This window comes from Micropterus dolomieu, linkage group LG22 (genome assembly GCF_021292245.1).
Source record: "Micropterus dolomieu isolate WLL.071019.BEF.003 ecotype Adirondacks linkage group LG22, ASM2129224v1, whole genome shotgun sequence".
NCBI lineage: Eukaryota > Metazoa > Chordata > Actinopteri > Centrarchiformes > Centrarchidae > Micropterus > Micropterus dolomieu.
Window position 1 is genome coordinate 14,625,071 of NC_060171.1, and position 22,763 is coordinate 14,647,833.

General features: G+C 40.2%; 1 protein-coding gene across 2 annotated transcripts; it reads right to left on the reverse strand.

The window, feature by feature from the left end:
• Positions 1-35: 35 nt before the first annotated feature.
• On the reverse strand, positions 36-22,327 carry ano5a (anoctamin 5a). 2 transcript variants are annotated; one of them, XM_046037233.1, is made up of 20 exons: positions 22,124-22,327; positions 18,823-18,890; positions 14,416-14,523; positions 11,060-11,128; positions 10,420-10,704; positions 10,004-10,123; positions 9,686-9,801; positions 9,449-9,583; positions 8,011-8,116; positions 7,819-7,879; positions 7,377-7,528; positions 6,526-6,600; positions 5,829-6,057; positions 5,505-5,683; positions 5,285-5,382; positions 4,181-4,311; positions 3,646-3,851; positions 3,348-3,547; positions 2,091-2,196; positions 36-1,854 (listed from the first exon to the last, which is right to left on the reverse strand). In XM_046037233.1, exons 1-20 carry the CDS (start codon positions 22,191-22,193, stop codon positions 1,624-1,626), a joined length of 2,745 nt encoding a protein of 914 aa, XP_045893189.1. In that variant the 5' UTR covers positions 22,194-22,327; the 3' UTR covers positions 36-1,623. The 2 variants fall into 2 exon arrangements, with proteins under 2 accessions (XP_045893189.1, XP_045893190.1); XM_046037234.1 differs by lacking the exons at positions 18,823-18,890; positions 22,124-22,327 and adding an exon at positions 15,449-15,620.
• Between the last annotated feature and the right edge of the window lie 436 nt (positions 22,328-22,763).

Sequence of the window (22,763 nt, forward strand, 5' to 3'; positions counted from 1 at the left end):
TATTAAGGACTAATCCAAACATGTCCAACAATTACTCAAGTTGAACTGGCACTTTATTTTGGAGATTTAACTTTGTTTACAATACACATTTGGATACAGGACAATTATAAAAGAAATTACAGGAAATTAATGAGAACATGAAATTGTAACTTTAACCATACAGTAAACAGGTTCACCGTTTTTTTCCAAATGGTATAAAATAAAATATAATTACTAAAGCATAACAAAAGAAGACATAAGAAAAAATACGTACAATGGAATAAAAAAAGTATTAGATGTATTAAGGCATCAACAGGCATTGAGTTAGCTGTTAGCTGAGCGCAGGGCATGTAAAGGAAAACTGGAACAGTCCTACCTTGCTCTCGGCTATGTGGTCACAACCACACGCATCTCAAATAAACATAGATTTAGTTGCCTCAGTTTGCAGCACAGCCAGCCAGAACAGGGAACTCCTTCTTACCTACAGCCCAACGCTTCTTCAGTTTAAATGAACAAAGATTATCATGCACTGCAGCTTCAAAACACTGATTATGAATACGAAGTGTCATGACAACAATTAGACTGCCATGTTTATGTATGGGTAGTTTCATTAAGTGCTTTTTGCAAAATAATAATAATAAAAAAAGACTGAATGAAAGAATTCCTTCTCTACACGGACTCAGCTGAGGAAACCAGGAGAACAAGGCGATGGCTGACGTGCTTTGTGTAATGGAGCAAACATAGTTCAGTGGGTAGGGGCAGGCTTTCATTAGCTTCGATGTGTTGGTAAACAGAGGCACATTAAAAAGGGATCTCTTCACTCTCTCGGGGCTTTTCACTTCTCATCTCCAGGCACAGGACTCATTGTCAACAATCAACATGTACCAGCAGCAGCTGCTGCTGCTCAACAACTGGCCATTGCAGGACAGAAATCGCCCTTACTCACAGTAGTAACAGCAGCACAGATTTGTCTTTATAAAAAAGATACTTCACATCAGACATTGGCCTGGAGAAACTGTTGGGCTTTTACAATATTAAAGCTAAATGTGAAGTAGTGGAGAAAATAATTTGGCAAAATTGTGTTACATTTGTGCAGTGACCTCAATGCTGTCCAATAAACAATGCTCACATTTGTTGCAGTAACTGTAAAAACAAAAACAAAAATCGAGTTGAACATACAGTACATGACACTGAAACCCTTCATACATACGAACAAGGGAAATACTCAAACCCAACATAAGCAAGCTCTCAGTTTCCAAATAATATCAGTTGTTATTGTACTGGCAGATGGAACCAAAAATAAGTGTGTGACATATTAAGGCATTTGATCTTTGGTTACTCATAGTGGCACTTAAATAAATAGTCTTATATTAAAACAAGAGTAAGTTGCCTGTCTTAGACACAGTGTATACGATTCCTCTGTCTTTCCTTACAGCAAATGTTGATTATCCTCAGCACTATGATTACAACATAGAGAGTGAAAAGCCATAAATATGAGACAAAGGTTTAAATTCATGTGCCTCAGCCTTCAGCATGCATGGAGACTTGGTCTTTCACCTGTGTGCACTTCCACTATCAGCAGATTAGTAGAAGAGGGATGGCTGTGAATTGAAGAAACCTCTGATTGGCCAGCAGCTCGCTGGGCTAGAGACACTCTGACAGCACCTCATGTTGGGGTAAAGACGGATAGATCATGGGCGTGCAAGTACAATCATTGTGGCTGTTTTGGCTGAGCTGGATTCTCAGCTTCTCCACTTCATAGTTATGGAGGTACTCCTGGACCAGGTAGCGCTCTCTCTTTACTCGAGCCCTCACGTCAGAGGGAATGTCGGGGATCATCCAGGCCACAAAGAACTTGACCATGAACACGACATGCTGTGGATGGAGAGGGCACAACAGGTTAGTTTGACTTCAATCTAGAGTCACCAAAACAAAGAGCTGAAGAAGAAACTCTGCATGGATTTTTTGTGGAATTTGTACTATATCTGGAAAATGTGTGGGAGAAAGGGGCATTAGTGTAACAATCGACTGGTGCCCAAGGACGTGAAGCAAAGTTAAAATGATCAGTGAGTGTTGGTGGTGCTGGTGGAAGCACTGCGGCCTGGTTTTACCTCCATGATAATGATGAAAGCCAGCTTGGCGGCCAGAATATGCCAGAACTGCATAGTGTGGGAGTACTGCTTCTCATGGCCAGGAGGGTAGCGGTAATCACGATACCTACAAAGAAGGAATATGTCAGAGACTTTTAATTTTGATTTGATTCTTCAGCCCATTGTGCAAAGGAAAAAGGAAGTAATAATTACTCTAGTATTACGGTGCAGACTAAATTATACTATCTATAAACGTGCATTAAAACAATTAAAAGTACAGATACAATATTAACCACAACATTTAAATCTGAAGTTGAATAGTAATTGAAGTGGTGGTGCCACAAAGTTCAGCTTAGCTGCATTTCTGAGGCTTAACTGCATTAAAATTCTGTTTCTTTATATTTGTACTCCCAGAGAACTTTTTACATACAAAACATATAATTAACTTTTATAATATGATCAGCCAATATGACAGTCTTCAACAGTTGTGGCTCAATAGACTTGCTCAGGTGCAAAACTGACATTTATTTGAAGTCACCAAACTCCATGTACTAATTAGAGTGATAAAGTTTTAAAATACTTTTTCTCATTTGAAATATCCAACACAAAGTTATAAAATAGTTCAAATTCATCTTCACTCAAAGAGCTACATTGACATGCTGCTTGTAATATATTTAACACTGTAAAGCAGCCATTCTGCATCATTATTAGCATTTTTAATACTAATAAATCTGTACTTTCAATCAAGTAGAATTTTGAAGGAAGGATTTTTCCTTGTAACAGAGTAGTTTTTACATGACTTTAGTAAAGGATTTGAGTACTTCTTCTAACGCAGTCTTATATTAAAGCTGGAGTGCGGGACTATTACATATAAATGAACGTCCGTTACATACAAGCCCTTGCCAAACGAGGTCACACAGTGCTGATAAGGCCTATCAATGCCAAGTAAAGTTCTGTATTTTGCAGTCTACCAGTCTGGTATTAAATCTGGCGTCTGTGGCGATGTTCCCACGCTGGACAACTGTTAGTGATGTGTTTTATGCCAACCAGCAATAATTGATTTGCCAGAGCTGAAGTGGGGAACGAAAGTAGCGACAGCAGCAACTCAGTTTGGCAGAGCCTTTACATCATATGCACATGTCTACAGCTTTGTGTAATTACTCTCACTGTCAGAAAGCGGAAGCAAAAGAGCCACACTGCAGATTTAACATAGAAGTGGAAAAGTGGGCTACATCCACAATCACGCTTTCATACACCGAGCCTTACAATCACACACACCTGCAGGTAGTGATGGAGCTGTTGAACCAGAGAGGGTTCTCCTCGTCATCAGGCCTGTTGGCCATTGGGATCTCAGAGATATTAAACACAGACAGGCTGTTGTTTATGAAGCCTTTCATATTCATCTCACCCTGTGGCTGATAGGCGTACATGTACACAAGCCGAGGGATCATATCAGAGGTGAAGGCCACAATAAATGCCTAGAAAGCAGGAAAAGAAAACGTGTGAGGAAAACTAGAGGTCAAACTGGGTAAATAACAAGCAGACACAAAGCACATAGATGCAGTCCAGCACTCACATTTGTGACAACAGAGAGTATGGCCATCCCATTGAGGATTTCCTGCCAGGCTCCGATGCTGTGAGCCTTTGCTGCCACAGGACGTCTGAACTGAGTGGTAAGCTTCCAGGAATCCACTCTAACCTCGATGATGTTGTTGATAAGTGCCAGCAGGGGTGCCAGCGGGAAGGAGGCGACAAACAGTGTGATGAAACCAAACTGGATCACTGGGCCAGAGAAGGGAGAGATTAGTGAGAGTACGAGGGAAACAGCACCATCTGCAGCATCTCTGAGGAAACTGCATCTATCTATCTCAGTGCTTCCAGGCATTTACTTATTTATTCCCACTATCCCAATAGTTTAAAATCTGTTTATGTGTATAATTTCTCAACTTTGCTGCTGTATTTTAATAGGTAATTAATACCAATGTTTGTCTGTGTTTTACTCTTGGCCGAAACAGGACTCCACAAAATGGTCGCAACTCCAGCCTAGCTCTCAAGTGTCTATCTAAATCTCTCTCTGCATGTAATGGATTGACTATGTACTGATTGTTTACCCATTTCCAGGTACTCGTAGAAGAGGCCCAGCTGTCCAAAGCCCTGCAGGTCGTGGTCCTGCTCCCAGCGGCTATACAGGCTCTCCGGGTGATTTCTTGCTTTCCTGCTGCCCCACCAGTTCATTAGCCACCTGGATGCCACAAGGGGGCAATAGAGAGTTTTAAGACAATATAATTTACCCTCTGACAGCCACACTGGAGGTTGTACTGAACTGTAAACAATGGCTATAAAGAGATGACTGCCTTTTTTGACGTGCAACAGTTCTATCTAAACTGAGAGTAAAAGTCAAGGTTAATTTTTGTACTTGGTTTGACTTGAAACTGTTTATGCAGCCACTGATGAAGGGTCTTTTCACAGCAAACATTTTTGTTTAGCTAGTAGCACAAGCACATCTGTTACTAACAAGATTACCAGTAATCAAGTTTCCCAGTAAACCATGGCAGTTTGACAGTGAGCCAGCTCCACAATAACAGGACTCAAACTAAAGCATCTAAATGGATTTTCAGCCATTTTTCATTTTATGTACTTTTATGACAAAAGCAACAGCAATAAGATTATGATATTCAATATCATAATCTTATTGCTTTTGTGTAGATAATGCCAGCTTGTTAGTTAGCGATGTGGTTAGCTAGAAATTGCTGTCTTGTTGACATCTGAATTCTAATCTGTACACGCATATGAGCAGTGGTTAGTGGATGCATGGTGACATTAATCTGAGTACTCTTATAAATAATCTTGTAGGCTAAATAGCTAACTGACATTTTAAAAGGAAATCTTAATGGAGAGACTAAAGATTGACACTAAATTTGGAAATAGATTAGATCAGTAGTATCAACATATATAAAAGAGGCCCCAGACATGGTTGATATATCTATGAATTATGTGATGTAGCTGTCGCCTACCAATTGGAGGATCAGCACAAGTGTGTGAGTAGGTGAATGTGACATATAGTGAAAAGGGCTTTGAGTGGTTGCAAGACTAGAAAGGCGCTATACAAGTTTGACAAGTTTACATTAACCATTCAAAGCCTGTGTAAATTTAACTCCTCGTTATCTTTTTGTGTGCAGATGAATTGTGCTCGGATGGTCGGCTGGAGTACTCACGGGACCAGAGCCTCTTGGATGTTGCCCCACACCTGTTTACCAGTCATCACTATCACCAGCTGGGTGGTCAACTCAATCAAACAGCCACCAGGGTCACACTGGATGTAAACACAGTGAGATAGAGGAGGGATGAGAAGGAAACAGACATTAACTCAAATTCAGGCTCAACTTGAATTACCACTGTTACTCTTAGACAGTTTAATGTAGTTATATCTGGTACCTCTTCATTCCTCAGTTTGCTCCACTTGCCAAACATATAAGCATAATCTCCAGGATAGCCGACAAACTTGCCCTTAAAGAAAGCCACGTAGAAGCAGGAGGAGTAGTAATTGACAAACTGGAAGAGGAACATCTTCACCGTCAGTTTGTTCTCGTATTCCAGGTGCGTCTTGGGAATTTCTGCCACATAGTAAAAGGTAATAAAACATACATTTTAAATACATAAACCATAAAGGAACACATTCTTATTATGAAATACATAATGGATACATAAAGACACAGAAATGAAATATTCTGGGGTTCACTCTCTCACTGTGACCCTCACCCATGTCAGTGATCCAAACAGCCACTTTCTCATACATGAGGTTGAGGATCATGATGATGACAAAGTTGATGCAGGAGGCAGTGACAGAGGTGGCCAGCTGTGGCGTGATGAAGGGGCCAACCACCTGCAGACTGTTGGCAGGACTGTCCTTCATGATGCTGGCGAAGGCCGCGTATACCGCCAACCGGTATGCTATCACCCCAATGATGCAGGCAATGATCAATGAGATCTTCAGGACAAAGACAACAGTGACAAAATGAAAGACAACTGCATGGCAAGTCAGTGAGAACACCACACCGATCGTGATGCAAGTGCAAACACTGAAACACACAGACATGAATGAAGCAAGGTTATTATTATTGCTAACATAGATATTAGAGTAACTGTCAACCTCTAAGTGTGCAAAGCCATAAAATTTGGCCTTAAATGGATCTCAATTCTGAGAAGGACTAAATTTTGACCTTATTTTTAGAATTCTGTGTGATGCATAACATTCATTTAGTGTTCTGACTTAGTCTCAGCTCCCAAATTATTTAAGAAAACTCCATTTCTTACAAGTTTACATACTGGCTCTGGTCGAATGATATAAGTGATCATAATGAAGAGTTTAATGGGGAAGACAAAAAGACAACAGGAGAACAGGTAGATGATGAAAGCAATTTACATTCATCAAGTGTACCAAAGATACTTTGCTCACCCAGAACAGGACGGTGGCTCCAGACAGACATACGCGTGCACACTTGGTTGTTATGGGTAAGTATGGCTCCATTTCCTAAATCATAAGCAAGCAAAGCATGGACATGGGAGTCAGTCACCCTTTGTTAAATCCTGAAAAGACAGCTCTAAAAGGCCAGGTTCCTTTAATTACCACTGGCCTCTGATGCGAGGCAGAGCGAGGTCACCCAAGCTCTTTGTGTGTAGGCATTTCAGTCCAAGTCAAATTCTTTCTTCTAGCAGTCTCCTGGTGGAGCCATGCTTTTGCAAACATCTCCACTGATACAGATCCACAAAACAACAATGTGGTACAGAAAGAAACTCGTGCCTCTGAGTCTTTCCAGAAATGTCTGTTATCCACACTACACCACACCAAAACCTCTTCCTCACCAATTTGGCATTCCACGTTAAGTGCTACCCTTACCCAGAGTACCACGGCAGCCCAGCACAAACACAATTTCCCCAATAGATTTGTAGCAGTCCTTTCAAGAACCCACTCAATTTCCTACAGACAGGTGGGATGTAACAAACAAATAATAAATAGCAGCATCCTGTTTCTGTTCAATTTACAAGTCTGTGGCAGTTATTATCACTTATAATATTATATTATAGTAACATTAGTCCCAAACAAAGAATCTCAATTAAACCATTTTTTTAAGTCCATGAGCAGGCCTGATGAAAGACTGCAATCACTCCAATAAATACAACCGATTCTGTAGGTCCTGCCATATAGTATACATGTCTGATAAAGCCTTGTGAAAGCTACACAGACTTAGAGCTATACATCAGAATAGTATCATACAGTATATTAGTATTTCATGAGGACACAAACACCTGAGTGATACGGTTCAGCTTGCGGTTGGTGCACTTGGTCTCATACTCTGGCCGAAGCTGTAGCTGCTGTTGCTCCTCCTCAAAGTCGACCAGATCCCACTCGTACTCGAGACGAGCCTGCCGCCTCTTCCAGAACTCCAGAAACAGAGTCACTGCAGAGCATACAACCCCCCCAATGTAAATTTTCAGCCCTTTGACCCATTCCCCTTTTACTATATTGGTGTGGTGGCAGAATTGTCAGATTTCAAAACAGTACGGTAAACGTAGACGGTAAACGGTAGATGACAAGTGATAAAGCTTGTTTTTTTTGTGATTGGATAAGTAGGTCCTTTAATTACAGAGTGAATAACAGTGATTTAACTAATAATAGCTCAGCAGCTCCCACTAGGTGGTGCACTGGGTTAGAAAATACAAAATGCAGAGAGCAGACATTTTTACTCACCCCAAATCCCCATAAATATGGCAAAAAACACTGTTCCCACATTGTCAAACAGGTGTGATTGCTGAAAGAAGAACATGTTTGAAAAATAGTGAGATAAGGGAAAACAGATCTGTTGACACTTAGCTGCAACCTCCCTTTAAATATCACATAATGTGGATAGAACATGAATCATCATGAACTAAAACAACTCACCCATGAGGAGTTGCATGTTGTGTTGAGTTTCCAGTAGCCACATTTCTTGTCACACAGCGGGCACATGACAATTTTGCCTCCGATTTCCTCACTACATATTTCTTTACTGTGGGGAAATAAGAGTTTTCAATAGAAGGAACAACTACATTAGTAACTAGAATTCTCACCCCGCAGTTGTATGCCTCCAGTCCGCCAACAAGTCAAGTTGCAGTTTACATCAATGTCTGTCAAGACTCACATAATATATGTAGTGAATACATTTACATTTATTTATTTAGCTTTTATCCAAAACGACTTACAATTGCTATATAGAGGTTGCACACATTTGGAGCAATTAGGGGTTAAGTGTCTTGCTCAGGGACACATTGGTGGATGTGTCGAAGTGGGAATCAAACTCTGAAGTTATCACTATATTGATGATACATCCGTGTGTGGAGGTTTTGGTGTGTGTGATCCAACAGTCTCTTTCAGCACTAATTTGATACAAGAAAAGAAAAATAAAAGAAAATGGGCAGCTGTGGCTCAGGAGTTAGAGCGGGTTGCCTGTTAATCGGAAGGTTGGCGGTTCAACCCCCAGCTCCTCCAGGCTGCGTGTCGAAGTGTCCTTGGGCAAGATACTGAATCCCGAATTGCCACTGGCAGCTTGTGAATGTAGATGTAGTGTAAAAGTACTTTGAGTGGTCCAAAAGACTAGAAAGGCACTATACAAATACAGAGCATATGAATGATTCCTATGAATATACATTGTTGAACTGATCAATGAAGGATTACCATAGATACACTGGCTAAACAGATACACATAGATTAGAATGTAAAGATGGAATCTTATAGATGTATAGATACACAAAATGTGGTGCTTTTGTTTTCTCCTGGCATTTTTTAGAAACTCACTCGCGCTCAAAATTCAGAATGAAGCAGCAAGTGAAAGGCTGATTGGACGAGACGGGGAAAAGCCTGAACTTTGCTAGTTATTGTTTGCTTGTTTTACCCAATTCATTCTTTAAAATACATATTTCGAGGTTACAATGACCTTGAGTCAAAAGTGCCACCTTTTCAGTGTCCTACGCACTGAAATATCACAATCTCTCCTTCTGTTCCTGAGTTATGGTGTTGAATAATGGCCAAAAAAGTGTTTTTCCAAGACATTATGAGGCCACAGTGAAGTTGAAGTTGCATCACTTCATTGTTGTATCCCATTAAACATCTGTGTTGTCATAATTACCATATTAATTAGTGAGTTATGGACAAAAACATGTTTTTCAAGGTCATTATGAGGTTACAGTGACCTTTGACCACCAAATTTTAATCAGTTCATCATTGAGTCCAAGTGTACTAATGCCCCAGGCCATCGCAGCGGAGGTGTTATAAAAATAATACCTACTATACAATGACACCTGAAAAACCAACAAATCGGGCTGGTATTCTTGGTAAAAATCACCTCCACTCGTTGTCATCATAGGTGAGGAATCCATAGATGAAACAAATTGTCCCGACTACTGCAGCAAACAACAGCATTTCAGTGTAGAACCCCAGCCACGCAAAATAAATACCTATCTTCTCCCCATAGTACTTCCTGTTGAAGGGAAAAACAACATTTTGTTGTAAATTCTTCTGCTGCCACATTAATATTGAGTAAATACCCATCAGATATGACTACTTTGTTTTCATGTCTTACCTTACAAGGTCGAGGGGCTGCTCCTTGAAGAAACAGAAGAATCTGGCCCAGTGTTTGTAGAGAGTGTTTCTCTCACTTTCGCAGTTAGCATCCCTTGATCTTATCCAGTATCTACACTGCACACACAGAAACACACAGTTTATTACCACATTCATTTAATTATTTAGTTATTCAAAGTTATTCATCCTGGCAATTCAACGCCCAGCACTGCCTCCAACAGGATGCTACTGTTGGAAAGCAATGAGTGCACATTCCATTAAAGACGCTGCGTCTTTTTCCCAATAAAGTTTTCCAAAAAGTTCTACAAAAGAGGCTCACATCATGCAGAGGGAAGGCAGCAGTGTATGTGCCGTTGTTGAGTAACCTCTTGATTCCCTTTTTGTCTTTATCTGTACATTCATCCTTGAAGTACGGACAACGGGACAGGATGTAATAGACCTAGGAGAAGGAGAGGGAGAAATAGAAGGAGATAGTGTTTTGTTGTTCAGAGGCTTGAAATTTGTTTGGATAAAAACAGAATTATAAAGTTGCTTCTGTATTCACAACAGTTTAAGATAATCAGCAAAATAATCTGCAAAATTTGAAGTTTAGTCGTTTAAATAAGCCTTTTCAAAAATGTCTTTAAATTGTAACTGTAGCATACTTAGGTATTTATAGCAAAATCAGATTAGATCTGAATGTCAGGGGAATGGGTCACAAACAAGTTAAGAAAGTCATGGACAAGGCATCCTTACTATCCTGTTGCGAGTAGAAGGGGGGAAGAATGTGTCTTTGTCGTCGATAAGGAAGAAGTCAGACTTGCTCTTGTTGAAGGGAGCTGTGAAATAGTCTGGCTCAGGGTGCATGATGTGCTCCGGCAGACGAAAAGGGGTGGACAGCCAGTTCATGGGCATATCACTGTTGTCTGGGATGTCGTTGACCTTAAATGGGACCTTGATCTTCAGCACGTCTGCGTAGGTGGCCAACACTTCCCATGGTGCGTGGATTTTCACAAAATAAGTCTTTCCATCTTCTGATTCCTGATGGTAATGACAGTGAGTCGGTGTCACATTATAATGAGTGTAGGGCTACTGATTCATTCAACTAAGTAGGAAATTCTCTACAAAGTGCTTTAAACAAGTTTTATGCAAAATGCATGGTTTGTTGACTATACAGTATAAAGATAAATTGCAGCGTTTGCTTTTGCTGTATCACAAAGACACTTTCGTACTGGTTTATTGTTTTACCACAAAAAACTTATTTTGTTGTTTTGTCTTTGTAAAAAAAAATATTCTATATTATAACAGAACACGTAATATTATATACATAATGTCTTGGTGGGCCACTTAATTCTCTTTTACAATATACATCAATTCAATAACTGGACGCTCTTACCGATTTATCTTCTGTCTCCAGCTCCAGGCCGACATTCAGTAGATTGGCCTCATACACCTTCCTCCTCTCCTTCAGAGGAAAACGAAACATATATACATATATTTATTAGTTTGATATAAATTTAGCTCCACTTTACTGTCATTGTGAACAGTGAGTGTACCCCTAAATGAAGTACACAGAAGCTGTGTGACAATTCCATATACAGTACACAAAAGCTTGAAAGAGAAAAAACATTGAGAAGCATATATTTAAGACTGTGAAATGTACAGACATATGTACTAATAGGCCTGTACATTTCTCAAGCAAGGACCAAAACATCCCTATCCTACCTGCTGATAAAGGACGATGCATGGCATGGTGGTCTTAAACTCAGCAGATTACCATTCTGGGGTGAACACACTACTAACTGAAACTGAGACGAGATCCCACCAGTTCATACAAGAAAAAGTCCATTGAACATTTACAATAGCGAAAGAGGAAGAACATTGTTGCCTGTGAGCAATATCACCGTTTGTATCCTGGAGAAGCCATCCCATGCATATACAGACTACCCAGTATGCATAAAGAAGGAGCCCCCCTCCATTATCAGCAGCATAAACTCCTACAACATTGCCAAACATATCTATTATCTACATATATCTATATTTACATATAGTCTAGCCTTGGTCGGCAACCAATTCATCATAGCCAAAACTCCATTGACTTTGTGAACAAAGTCTGAGGACTGATGCGACCTCCTTGTTCACATGTGACCCCACCATATAGGCAGTGATAAGTAGTAGTAAGGACATGACTGTACAAGACAGCTCCCTGAACAACAAAGGTAACCGTAGCCCAGACAAGATTTGGAACTGCTGGAATTCTGTCTGAACACCACATATTTCTAGTACAACAGGGAATTCTACAAACAGAAGCTTGGCTGTGCCATAGGTTCACCAGTATCCCTTATTGTGGCCAACATCTACATGGAAAAAATAGAAAGCAGAGCCCTGAACTATTTCAGATGAACAGCACCTAGCCATTGGTACAAGTATGTAGACCACACATGGATCAAAAAACCCCAGGAAGTTCAAGCCTTCAAAGAACACATCAACTTGGTGGACCGTAACATCAAGTTTACATGAGAGTATGTCAGCAACAACAGTTTTGGTCTTTTGGACTGTGCCATACCCATTGAAGAGGACAGAAGCCTGCTAATTGGAGTATACAGAAAACCCACATACAGAGCAATACTTACTCATTGACTCTCACCACCCACTGGAGCATAAGCTAGGGGTCGTCAGAACCCTGCACCGCCAAGCTGATAACATACCAACAAGTGCCCAAGAGAAGGAGCATAAAACTTCTGAAGGATGCACTTAAAGCTTGTGGATATCCAAACTGGACCTTTGGGAAAACAGCCACAAGATCCAGAAAGAGTGGGTGATGAGGAAAATAAGTTTAAACACAACTATATTGTGATTCCATATGCATCTGGAGTATCAGAGAAACTCAGTGGGATTTACAATATACATCAAAAAACAAGCTAAGACAGAAAACTTGAGACTTGAAAATCTACACACCCAAAACACAAGACAACCAATCTAGTGCATACTGTAAATGCAGTGAGGAATGAAAGACCTGCATATTGGGGAAACACTACACAAACACATGGCTCAACACAAAAGGGCCAACTCAGGTCAAGACTCAGCTGTTACTTACATTTGAAGGATAAGGGACATAATGTCTAAGACAACAATTTTCATATTCTGGATAGGGAGGATAGATCGTTTGAAAGAGGAGTGAACGAATTCATTTACACCAGAATAGGCATGTCTCAACAGGGTAGAAGGTCTGCGACACTGGTTATCCCCCACCTACAACGCTGTCCTTTCATCTCTTCCCAGGAGATTGAACAAACACTCACATCTGGCCTCATGTGACAATGCCAACAACAGTTGTTCACACTTTGTCTCACGTGACTCTGATGACCATAACAACTGTTGTTACATCCAAGAGCACTAAGAAACCAAGTGGTAGCCATCACCTTGATAATGACCCAACAGAGGTTAAGTAGCTGGGACTCCCTGCCAGTCAGTTAGAACTGAAGAAGATTCTTGGATGAGATGTGAAAAAGTATCTTCAGTTGCGCTGAATTTAATCCTCCTTGGATAACTATGATCTGCGTGACTGACAATCTTCACATTCTAATATGATATATAATGTGTATCAAATTGTATGATATACAACTGAAAACTGTTGAATACTTGTACATACATTATGCTGGGCCAAACTCATAAAATTCATTAAGTATATATATTAACAACTTCAACAACTGAAGAAATCTAATTAGGTCAAAATGTGAGGAAATGTGTAAGTCCACACCTGACAAGACACAAATAAAACCAAACTGAACACAAAGTCACAGCCAGTGCAGCCATTATAAAAGTTGCAAGAAACAACTACACAAGTGCTGTTAAAAGCAGTGTGGACAAGGGAGTATCAGTTGGCTTAGTACTTCGACCAGTAGCAGTTACTGAGTGGTAGCGAAAGTTACTTGTGGGAGTGCAGTTTTATAGCTTAATGTTACCTTATGGCACTTGGTAGGAGGTTTCACGTATTTTAGAAATAGGCACATAGAAAGGAATTGTCCATAGTGGCAAACAAAAAATAATGTACCTTCTTGTTAAAACTGAAATTTAGTGTCTCTTTTTACAACACATGTGGATAATACACAGGAACGGGCCTCTTGTTTGCTTATATAGTGGAAAAAATGAGAGTTCCTGACCAGGCCAGAGGTCTGACTCACTGATGAGGCTGTGGGTAAAAAAAGCCTCAAACCAGAGGAGTGGTAACACAGAGATGTGAAAGCTAACAGCTCAGTATCAAACATTACAAGTCTTTCAGCACTCAAGCTAATAAAGAGACTAGCCACAAAAAGACGTGTGGCTAACGACAATATACTCAGTATAACAAAGCTGATTTGCATGAGAAAACAGGGTTGTAAGTCTATCTCTGGAAGTGACATTCTCATAAAATTCCTTGAGGGGATTAAAAACTGAGAATAACAGTTTATCTAACTTTATCAGTGCTGTGGTATTCACGGTATGCCGCTGTGAACTCTCAGGATATCCTGTAAGCCACAGTTCTTACTTTGGGCTGGAGTGTAAATAACGTCAGCTGTTTTTTGTGTGATATTTCAGGATTAGAAAATATTTAGTTCTGGCTGCAATAATTGACATTACTTGTCATTCTGCTGAGTTGAAAATACAACAATTACAATGCGGTAAAACATACATCGAGAAGCACAATTTCAGTTAGTTGGTGAACTAGGCAAATGTAACTTGCATATAGAGTACCTAGAAGCTGTTTCTTACCTGTTTTCTCTCACCATCTTTGTCGTCAACATAGGACAGGACAAAATCAATCCTGCGCTTTCCGTCCCGGAAAAAAACAGAGTCTTTACTTTGTTGTTGTTTGTCAATCTGCAGTGACATAGAAAAGAGGGCACAACATTTAATTTAATGACAAACACAGACACAGGTACATATTCAGCTCATCAAGTTTTTGGATGCATTCAGCACAGCAGACTAGACAGTCAAACTACAGTCTGTGTCAGTGCCTAACAGCAAAACTCGACAAACAAGGTCTCCACACCATGTCAAACTTTACTGTTTGTCTAAAACAAAGAACAGATAATCATATTCCCAATCCAAACACAAACAGCATGCTAAATAGAGGGCATCGACTATGACTAAGATGGTTCATGTTGCTTGTGTCTCTTTTATAGGATTTATTGGACAAGATGAGAATAGGCTTTTAAAGAAATCTTTGTTGTATCACAGAATTAAATCCAGAAAGATTTACTGTGAATGCTTTGATTTCTGGTCACCAGTCAACCCATTAAACACAAACCCATCCTAAATGTAGTAGCAAAGGATATGTGGAGAGGTCTACACATTTATATATAACATTTCCACACAATAGGGACCTCCAAGCAGCCATATCATGGCTTAGGACTCCAACATCATTGTACTTTATTTGTCTATGCTTTTCTGTAAATCCTGGAATTCACAGTGTCTAAAAACACCTGTATATGAGTAAATGCTAGCCCCTCAGTGGCAGCCCCGGGGCTGAAGAGAAATGAACTACACAGGAATGTTTAAGGGAGGCAAGGAAAGCATGGCTGCTTGCTGTTGGTGCTGCTTCAGCTGTTCAGAAAACTAAAAATAACCATGAACCTCTGTCATCACCACAATAGCTACCTACACAGGACTGCAGACAATTCAGAGATCTCAGACCATTTAGCATCACAAAAACTACAACATTGTACTCAGCCACATCTACTATGGCTACTGCACTGTAGTTCTGACAGAGTTTGCCCTGTCGAGAAAAGGAAGCGCACTTTACCTCCATTGCCGACTCCCTTGATGTTTATGATGCATCAGCGGAAAGTCCGGCTGCCTGATAGAGCAAAATTGCTTTTCTCCAGGGAGCACGCCCCGGCCCTGAAAGCACTGCTTCTCTTACACTCACTCCACTGATCCCCCGACCAGAGGAGCTCCATCCAGTCCACTCACCACCCAGGGCAGGCCCTCACTCGTCATTCAGAAAAGGGAGAGGGGGAGACACGGGAGGAGGGGCACTATAGGAGAGAAGTAGAGCGGGCCTAGAGATGACATCAGCATGGGCACAGCAGAGCTGCTGCCAGCTAGCTAGCTAATGTAATAAGAGCACAGGAAAGGGGCCATGACATGACATCACTGAACTGTAAAACACTGACCATGAGCAGAGTAAAAGCAAGAGTCCCTCACAAGCTCAGCTGAAAAGCCAGCTGACCACATGCTCTGCTCTGATAAGGCTGATAAGGATGAACCACAGAGAACCAAAACTTGTAACTGCTGCATAATCTCCAGTCTGACTTGTCTGACTGTTTGGAATGATTCAATTTCAATTAAATAATCTTGAGTACAAAGTACACATGGGACACTATCAATGGAAAATGTTTAAATTGCCTCCGCTATGCTGTACAAATCTACAAAAGGTAGTAATACACTGTAAGTAAGACAGCTGTTTTAACTCTACAGCTAGATCTACCAAGTCATACAAGCATTTGTGTCTACCTTTATACAGTTTTCTTTTCCCAAATTATGCATATGTTCTTACCACTGGGCTGCATTACCTCCCTGACTACATAGGACCATGTTGACCATGGCAGGGTGGTTGCTTTCTTTAACTGGATTCGTCGCTGCAGAAACTAACTCTCTAATTTGCCATAATTACAGATCAGCCATATGGAATCAGTGCATCTGCCGGGACCTGCTTCTGCTCACCAAAGCTGGTAGAGGCCGCAGAGTTCTATACATTTGCCAACTAACCTCTAACTACTGGGTGTTTAGACATATGTACGTCTCTTACCTTAATTAAGGAGGGTAAATGTAGAACATGGTGGAAGATAAATAGGTTAGTACTTTCAGGGAGGGACTTCTTTAAAATATTACTTACAAAGCATTTCTTTTTTTGGGGGTGGGGGGGGCTAAAGGACATTGGAACAGAACTTCTATGAAACTGGTCACCTCTTTGACTTAAATATATCATCATAACGTAAAATCCTCTCTCCACCAATGAATGGCAGGGGTGCAATTCTCTTCTCTCAGTTTATTTTGTCTTTTTCTTTTTTTTTTCTTGCAAAGAATATGGCTCTGTATTGTTAGCCAAATTTAGTAAGTGGTAGCTTCTATATCTCTTGATTATAGCTTCATTTCACTGCAATCCTTAAACGTCTAAAAACAGAGCTAACAAAGGAAAATTGAATACTCTAATTCCCAGTTTTGCACAAAATTGTATCTGGTTCAGTAAGCCTCTCTAAAAGTTCATATTTACCCCAAACTTATTGGCTACACTCAGCTTTTGTTTTCATTCTTCATTACAGAAGCAATTTAAAGATGTACAGCTGTCTCCCTCCTAAAACTCCTTCATGTGATCTTCCACTCGGCTAAATCGTTGCTTTTAGTTGAAGGGAGCTAGATCACAAGAAAGGCTAATTGCAGGCTTTTTTTTACTCTAAAGATCAGCCTCTGTTAAAAAGGGTAATGATTCCATGTTTGATTAAAATGAGTTACACACTGTTTAAGGAAGACCATATTTTAAAGTATTCAAAAGAAAAAGCCTACAGTACATCACGTGGTTAGCCACCGCAAAGTTCAGTCCTGTCATGAGCACAGGGCAGGGTCATGATTACAGTATAGTGTATACACTTACAGTACACATATAAAAACATGGTATACAGTGCATGTGCAAGCCTGCATGTGTGTTTACGTGTGCACTTTCTAATTATGCTGTAACACCACCAGGCTGCTTTCACTTCAGTGAAGCGTACGATTATCACAGGTGAGAACAAAGCAGGGGAAAAGCCCTTTTTCCATTTTTAATGAACTCTGATGATGCATCAACACATAGCCCATGACAGCATGTTTCCATTAGTCTCTGTAGAGAAAAAAAAAGCTTTCCTGAGTTCTACATCAGATCTCTACCGGGAAATGTATTGTAATGTATTTCAACTCGAATGTCCAAGCTGTATTCTCTGAATATCTATTGCCGGTGGAGATACTCAACACTCATTCCTTAGAAGGAAATAAAGGCAGGCAGGCAGACGGGCAGGCATATGCATAGGTAGTTGCATCACATCACAAGCCTGTTTGACCGTGCCATACCCTAGAACGAAACTTCAAGAATAGTGTCCGCTTTCTCGACAGCTGTGGAGGAACCAAGGGGATATAGTGAGGGAGAGTCTAACAACACATTCAACACTATACAGCTAAAACTGTAGCAGCAATCTTACAGAGCTGGATGGATCTAAATGTCAGACACTCCACACTTGCATTCTTTTTACACATTGTTCTAGATTATGTCCAAAAACACTCCATACCACCCTGTAAAAAGCACTACATGTTATAAGCCAGGCATGATCACAGTCAGGTCTTTGCTCAGGTACAGGTTACAGTGCGGAGATGATGTGAGAAGACAAACACGCAGGCTGACACAGCAGCATGCATCTATGTCCTCGACTGGTGTCTTACCCCAGCCAAAGCATCGATTTGCTCTAAGGTCTGAGCCTCAAAATGTGGACTATCGCTGTGGTCAGAGGGGGCCAGGGAGGCCAGGCTGGAGTTGAGAGACTCACAAGTCTCTACACATACATCAGGCTTTAGAGGAGACTTTAAGTACAATGTGAAAGGGGGGAGAATAAACAAGAGCGCAAAGGTTATCTATGATTCTCTCATGATATTTGCAGGATGTATACTATTTTGATTGGATTGGAAACATTTTTAAAACTGAGACTATTAGTTGAGGGCACTACTAAGATCTAGGTAAACCCTCTTGCCACATGTTGGCTGTTGCTTGGTGGAGGATTTCCAACAGGAAAACAATTGTGACTAAACTAAATAAAGCCTTTTACTTGTACACAATAAACGTCTTGCTATCATGTTTGCAGGGGGTTGGCTGGAAGTAAAGATAAAATACAATGTATTTTCTCATGAAAATTGAAATATAAACATTTAGCAGGGACACATATAGATGGTAGAAATTCAAGTCATCCAAGGATATGCAGACTATTCTGAGGCACTTGCAGCCATTTTAGTGACATGGGAATATTAAGAAGTTATGAATTTGAATGAAAAGAATCTCTCTCTCTCCACAATCAAGGCAAAGAAGTTGCTTTACATAAACATGTGTATGACAGTGCTGAGTAAATGTAGGCATGTGGTGGGTTCAGTGTTTACCGGTGATTGACCCTGCCCGTGGGATCCAGCGCTGGATGAGGCATGCTGGTGGTAGCCATTCAGATCATCTGCAAGACATAAATACATGTTGATAATTATGGCAGTATCCTCTAACTGCTGTAAAAGAATAATAACAAGTAGCATAGTGAATCTCAGACAGGCAGGTTGGTGGCAGTAAAGTTAAATTTCAGGCATATGAACAGCTGCCTGTGTTAACTGAGACAACTGACAGACAGCCAATGTTGTGGTCTATATTTGCCCAGCATGTTGTGGCAGTGCTCCCACAGGCCAGACAGCATGACTTAACAGTATCCCTGTGATTCCACCACGACAGGAGTGACTGCAGAAAATTGAGACTGAGAAGACTAGTAAGGTTCTTCAAAGTGTTTGAAACTACGATAAAGTTCTGCTTTCACCTGTCCTTATCTGCATGTCAAATGCAATTAAACCCTTTCAGTATACATTCTGAGCAAAAAGGATTTACATAAACAAATGGCAGGGCAGATGGAAAGGCAAACAAACATTGAGCACTGTTGGCACCACTATAGCTAAAAAAATAAGGACGGTTTCAGCCTGTGTCTGTTTTTAAATAGAAATGCACCCGTCCTAATTGATGGTCTCTCTGAGGTTATATTTAGTCTGGACTCAACACAGAAAATGTGCTTACACAGACCTGAAACAAGCATTCCAACCTTGTAATATGTAGAGCTTTTCTGTCTCTACATCATTACACACCAATTCAACAAAGTACAAGTTAGTGGTTCAAAACTAAAAGGAATGACATTTTTCATAAAAGCTCCACTCCAGAACTGAAGTACAGAACAAATTGTGATGCAGTTTTTCCCACTGCAGACCTTTGCTTTGTATTTTGTTGGACTAAATCACTTTTTTTACTTAAACATTACTTAAACATTAAATAACTACACTCTAATATTTTTCAGTAACAATGTAACAACTAAAAGAAATGTAATTGTATTTAGAATATGATAATGAGCCCTGCTATTATCATTTGCGTACACAGCATGCCTATTGTTACCACTATCTTTTGAGTTATGGCAGGATGCGGAAATTTAGAGGAGACTGTTATCCACCAGCAATGACCCCTTAAAGAACGCTTGATCATCAGCAGTATACTGTACACTTTGAAGGTAGATTTGGACTAGCTAAAACAAACAAACATAGCCATCCCTTTATGTTTTAACAACAATAATAAAGCCAACATACTGTTTCATCTTCCTTAAAAACAGTTATGATTCTGACTGTGATTTGGCTTGCTTTGACCTGTTGCAAAATGCCTCTCAAACAGCTAAGCATATTTTTTCACAGTTGGACGCAGTATTAGAGCACTGATTTAGCCATTCAGCTACGCCAAGAGTCTTTTCCCACCTAGCTAAGAAGCCTCCACAGTTAAGTCTTTGTTCAAGGGAGAGCAGCTGATCACAGTAGAAATGCCACAAGGCTGCATCTGTCTTTTTCCTTTTTACCACAGCAACCCAACAGACTCGAGAGTGAGAGAGAGAGCAAACCTCATGTACATTAATTATTTACACAAAGAAGGTTCATATACAACTCAGCTATACTGATAATAAAAGGCAAATCATCCTGAATCCTAAAACAACAACAACAGCTGGCTTATTGAAATATCAGGGATATGATCTCCAAGTTATTACTGCTTTTTACTGTCTGTATTTTGCACCCACTGCTTTCCAATGTTACCAACGCCACCTTGCAAGGGTGTTAACTGTTACCATAAATTCAGCAGCCTCACTTCAAACTGCTACATTTTGTACATGCACACAGTGAGAGTGTTTCGATTTTCAGGTGTGGACACACACACATGCTATAACAGGCCAGTTCACATATCAAGAAAGTGCTAGATAATTTGAATCCATATTTATAGTAAAGGTGAGCACTGATGAAAGAAGCGATGCAACAAGTTAATCTGAATCTGCATGGTCAAACCACAGCCACGAACAATTTGAATTTGTACAGTATGTTTAACACGGTTTGAATTGTTATTCAGCCAATTTATTGAGATTTTTTATAGATATTACAGAGTTTGTAAGTGACCTGTGAAACCTTCAGCTGTCCACATGTTTTGACTTGTGTGACTGTGCAGTCAGAGTTACTTTTTTTAAATTACATTTAAAGAGGGATGTGTAACAGTAAGACTTTTTTGAGAATATATTTACAAACTGAAAATGTTTGAAGGCTCTCTGTCATATGAATACAGTATATATTTTCAGTTCTGTTAGTTCATGAACGTGACAAGGATTGCGGTTTTCCACCAGCTTTAGCCATTGTAGAATATAGCCTCCCTCTGCATTGAAATAATCAAGATTTGGGGTATTATTGTAATTTAATGTTGTGTAGCTGTGAGTGTGATTTGTGGAAAACACTGCTTCTACTGTTATCTCAAAACAACATAAACACACAACACCAAGGTAACAGTAACTATAGTTTATCACCCTGTAGTGATCACTCACACTTCTATAATATGATTCTCTCTAGATGAAACACAACACATCAATTCATGTAGATAAGGGTTGGAGAGCCTCCAGGGTGATTCATCCTCCATTCAGCAACACCATAAATGGCTAAAAACAGGGTCCTCTGTCCAACCATATGTTTAAAAATCACATTTAGCCCGAAGAGAGGGATTTGGGGTTTGTACGGGTGGATACAGTGGCTGCCTGAAAGTGACAGAGTGTTTCCAGTAAGCAGGGCAGCTGTCAGAGGCTGGCTGTGCTATAAGTCACTACTGCTTTTATGGAAAGAAAGCCTATGAGCTGGTTGTGGCGTCGAAGGGGAAATGTGAAGGATGGATACATCTTTAAATAGCCTAGATGAGGAAATGTGACTTACACTGATAAATGTCCTGTATGTAGCTGAAGGGGTGCAGGTTGTTGTCCCAGAGGCATAAATCTGTGCTGTTTGTTGTAAAAGTGTGCTGTTTAACTTTGTTGTCTATCGAGAAATGTTATGGTTACGTTGTTGGTGAGAAGCTTTCAATTCGTGTAAGGTATAACGTTACACAATATTCCTAGAATAATGTTTAAAGTGCATGTTTAGTGTAGTTTGTTTAGTATTCCTTTAAACTTCAGATTGTTTTTAAAAGTTCTTCTTAGGCCGTACAGACTGGGGAATTCCCACCTCAGTTTAGTTTTAATTGATTTCCCAGTAGGCCGGTATCTCAACACTAATGAAGATCAACATTAACTTCATAGCAACATTTTAAAAATAAAGGTACAGATCCGCAGCTTGAGGGCAGACCGACTGGCTGGCTCCGGCTTTTACTCACCATTGAACGACTCTGTTGGGCTCATCTCAATTAAACTGTCCCCTCCCGCTTTTCCCGTTATTCGATGCATGACTCGCTCACGTACCCAAGCCGTGCTTATCGGCACTCGTGTACACCAAGATATTCTCAGCCAGACGATTTCCAGTCCAGCCTTTCCACGCCCGAACTGCGGGCCGTTCTCCTTCACAGTCGTCTTCTTCAGAGACGCCTCGGCACGCTCACCAGCTACTTGGTTGGCTGCCCTCTGTGAGGGAGGTAGGCTACGTGAGGGGAGTGGCTCCACACCACAAACCAATAGTCTGACTCTGAGCCTGGCTGCGGGTGAATTGACACAGCATCCAAAAGTCTACAGTTTAGTTAAATAACAAATGATAATGCTACGAGAAAGGTTTATTTTCATAAGAAAACATGCAATACAATGTAAATATAGAAGAAATAAATGTGCATTCCCCAATTTTTTTATATAGCTAAGTTAAATAAAACAAGCTACTGATTACTGCATTACATTTTGAATTGTCTAATAAAGTGTTAGATGTTAAAAATCTTCTGGGGGAGGACCCCCAGACCACCACAGTCATATATTTCATCATTGAATAGCCTATTTCTTCAAAATAGTGTTAAAATAGCTTCTCTTTCTCTT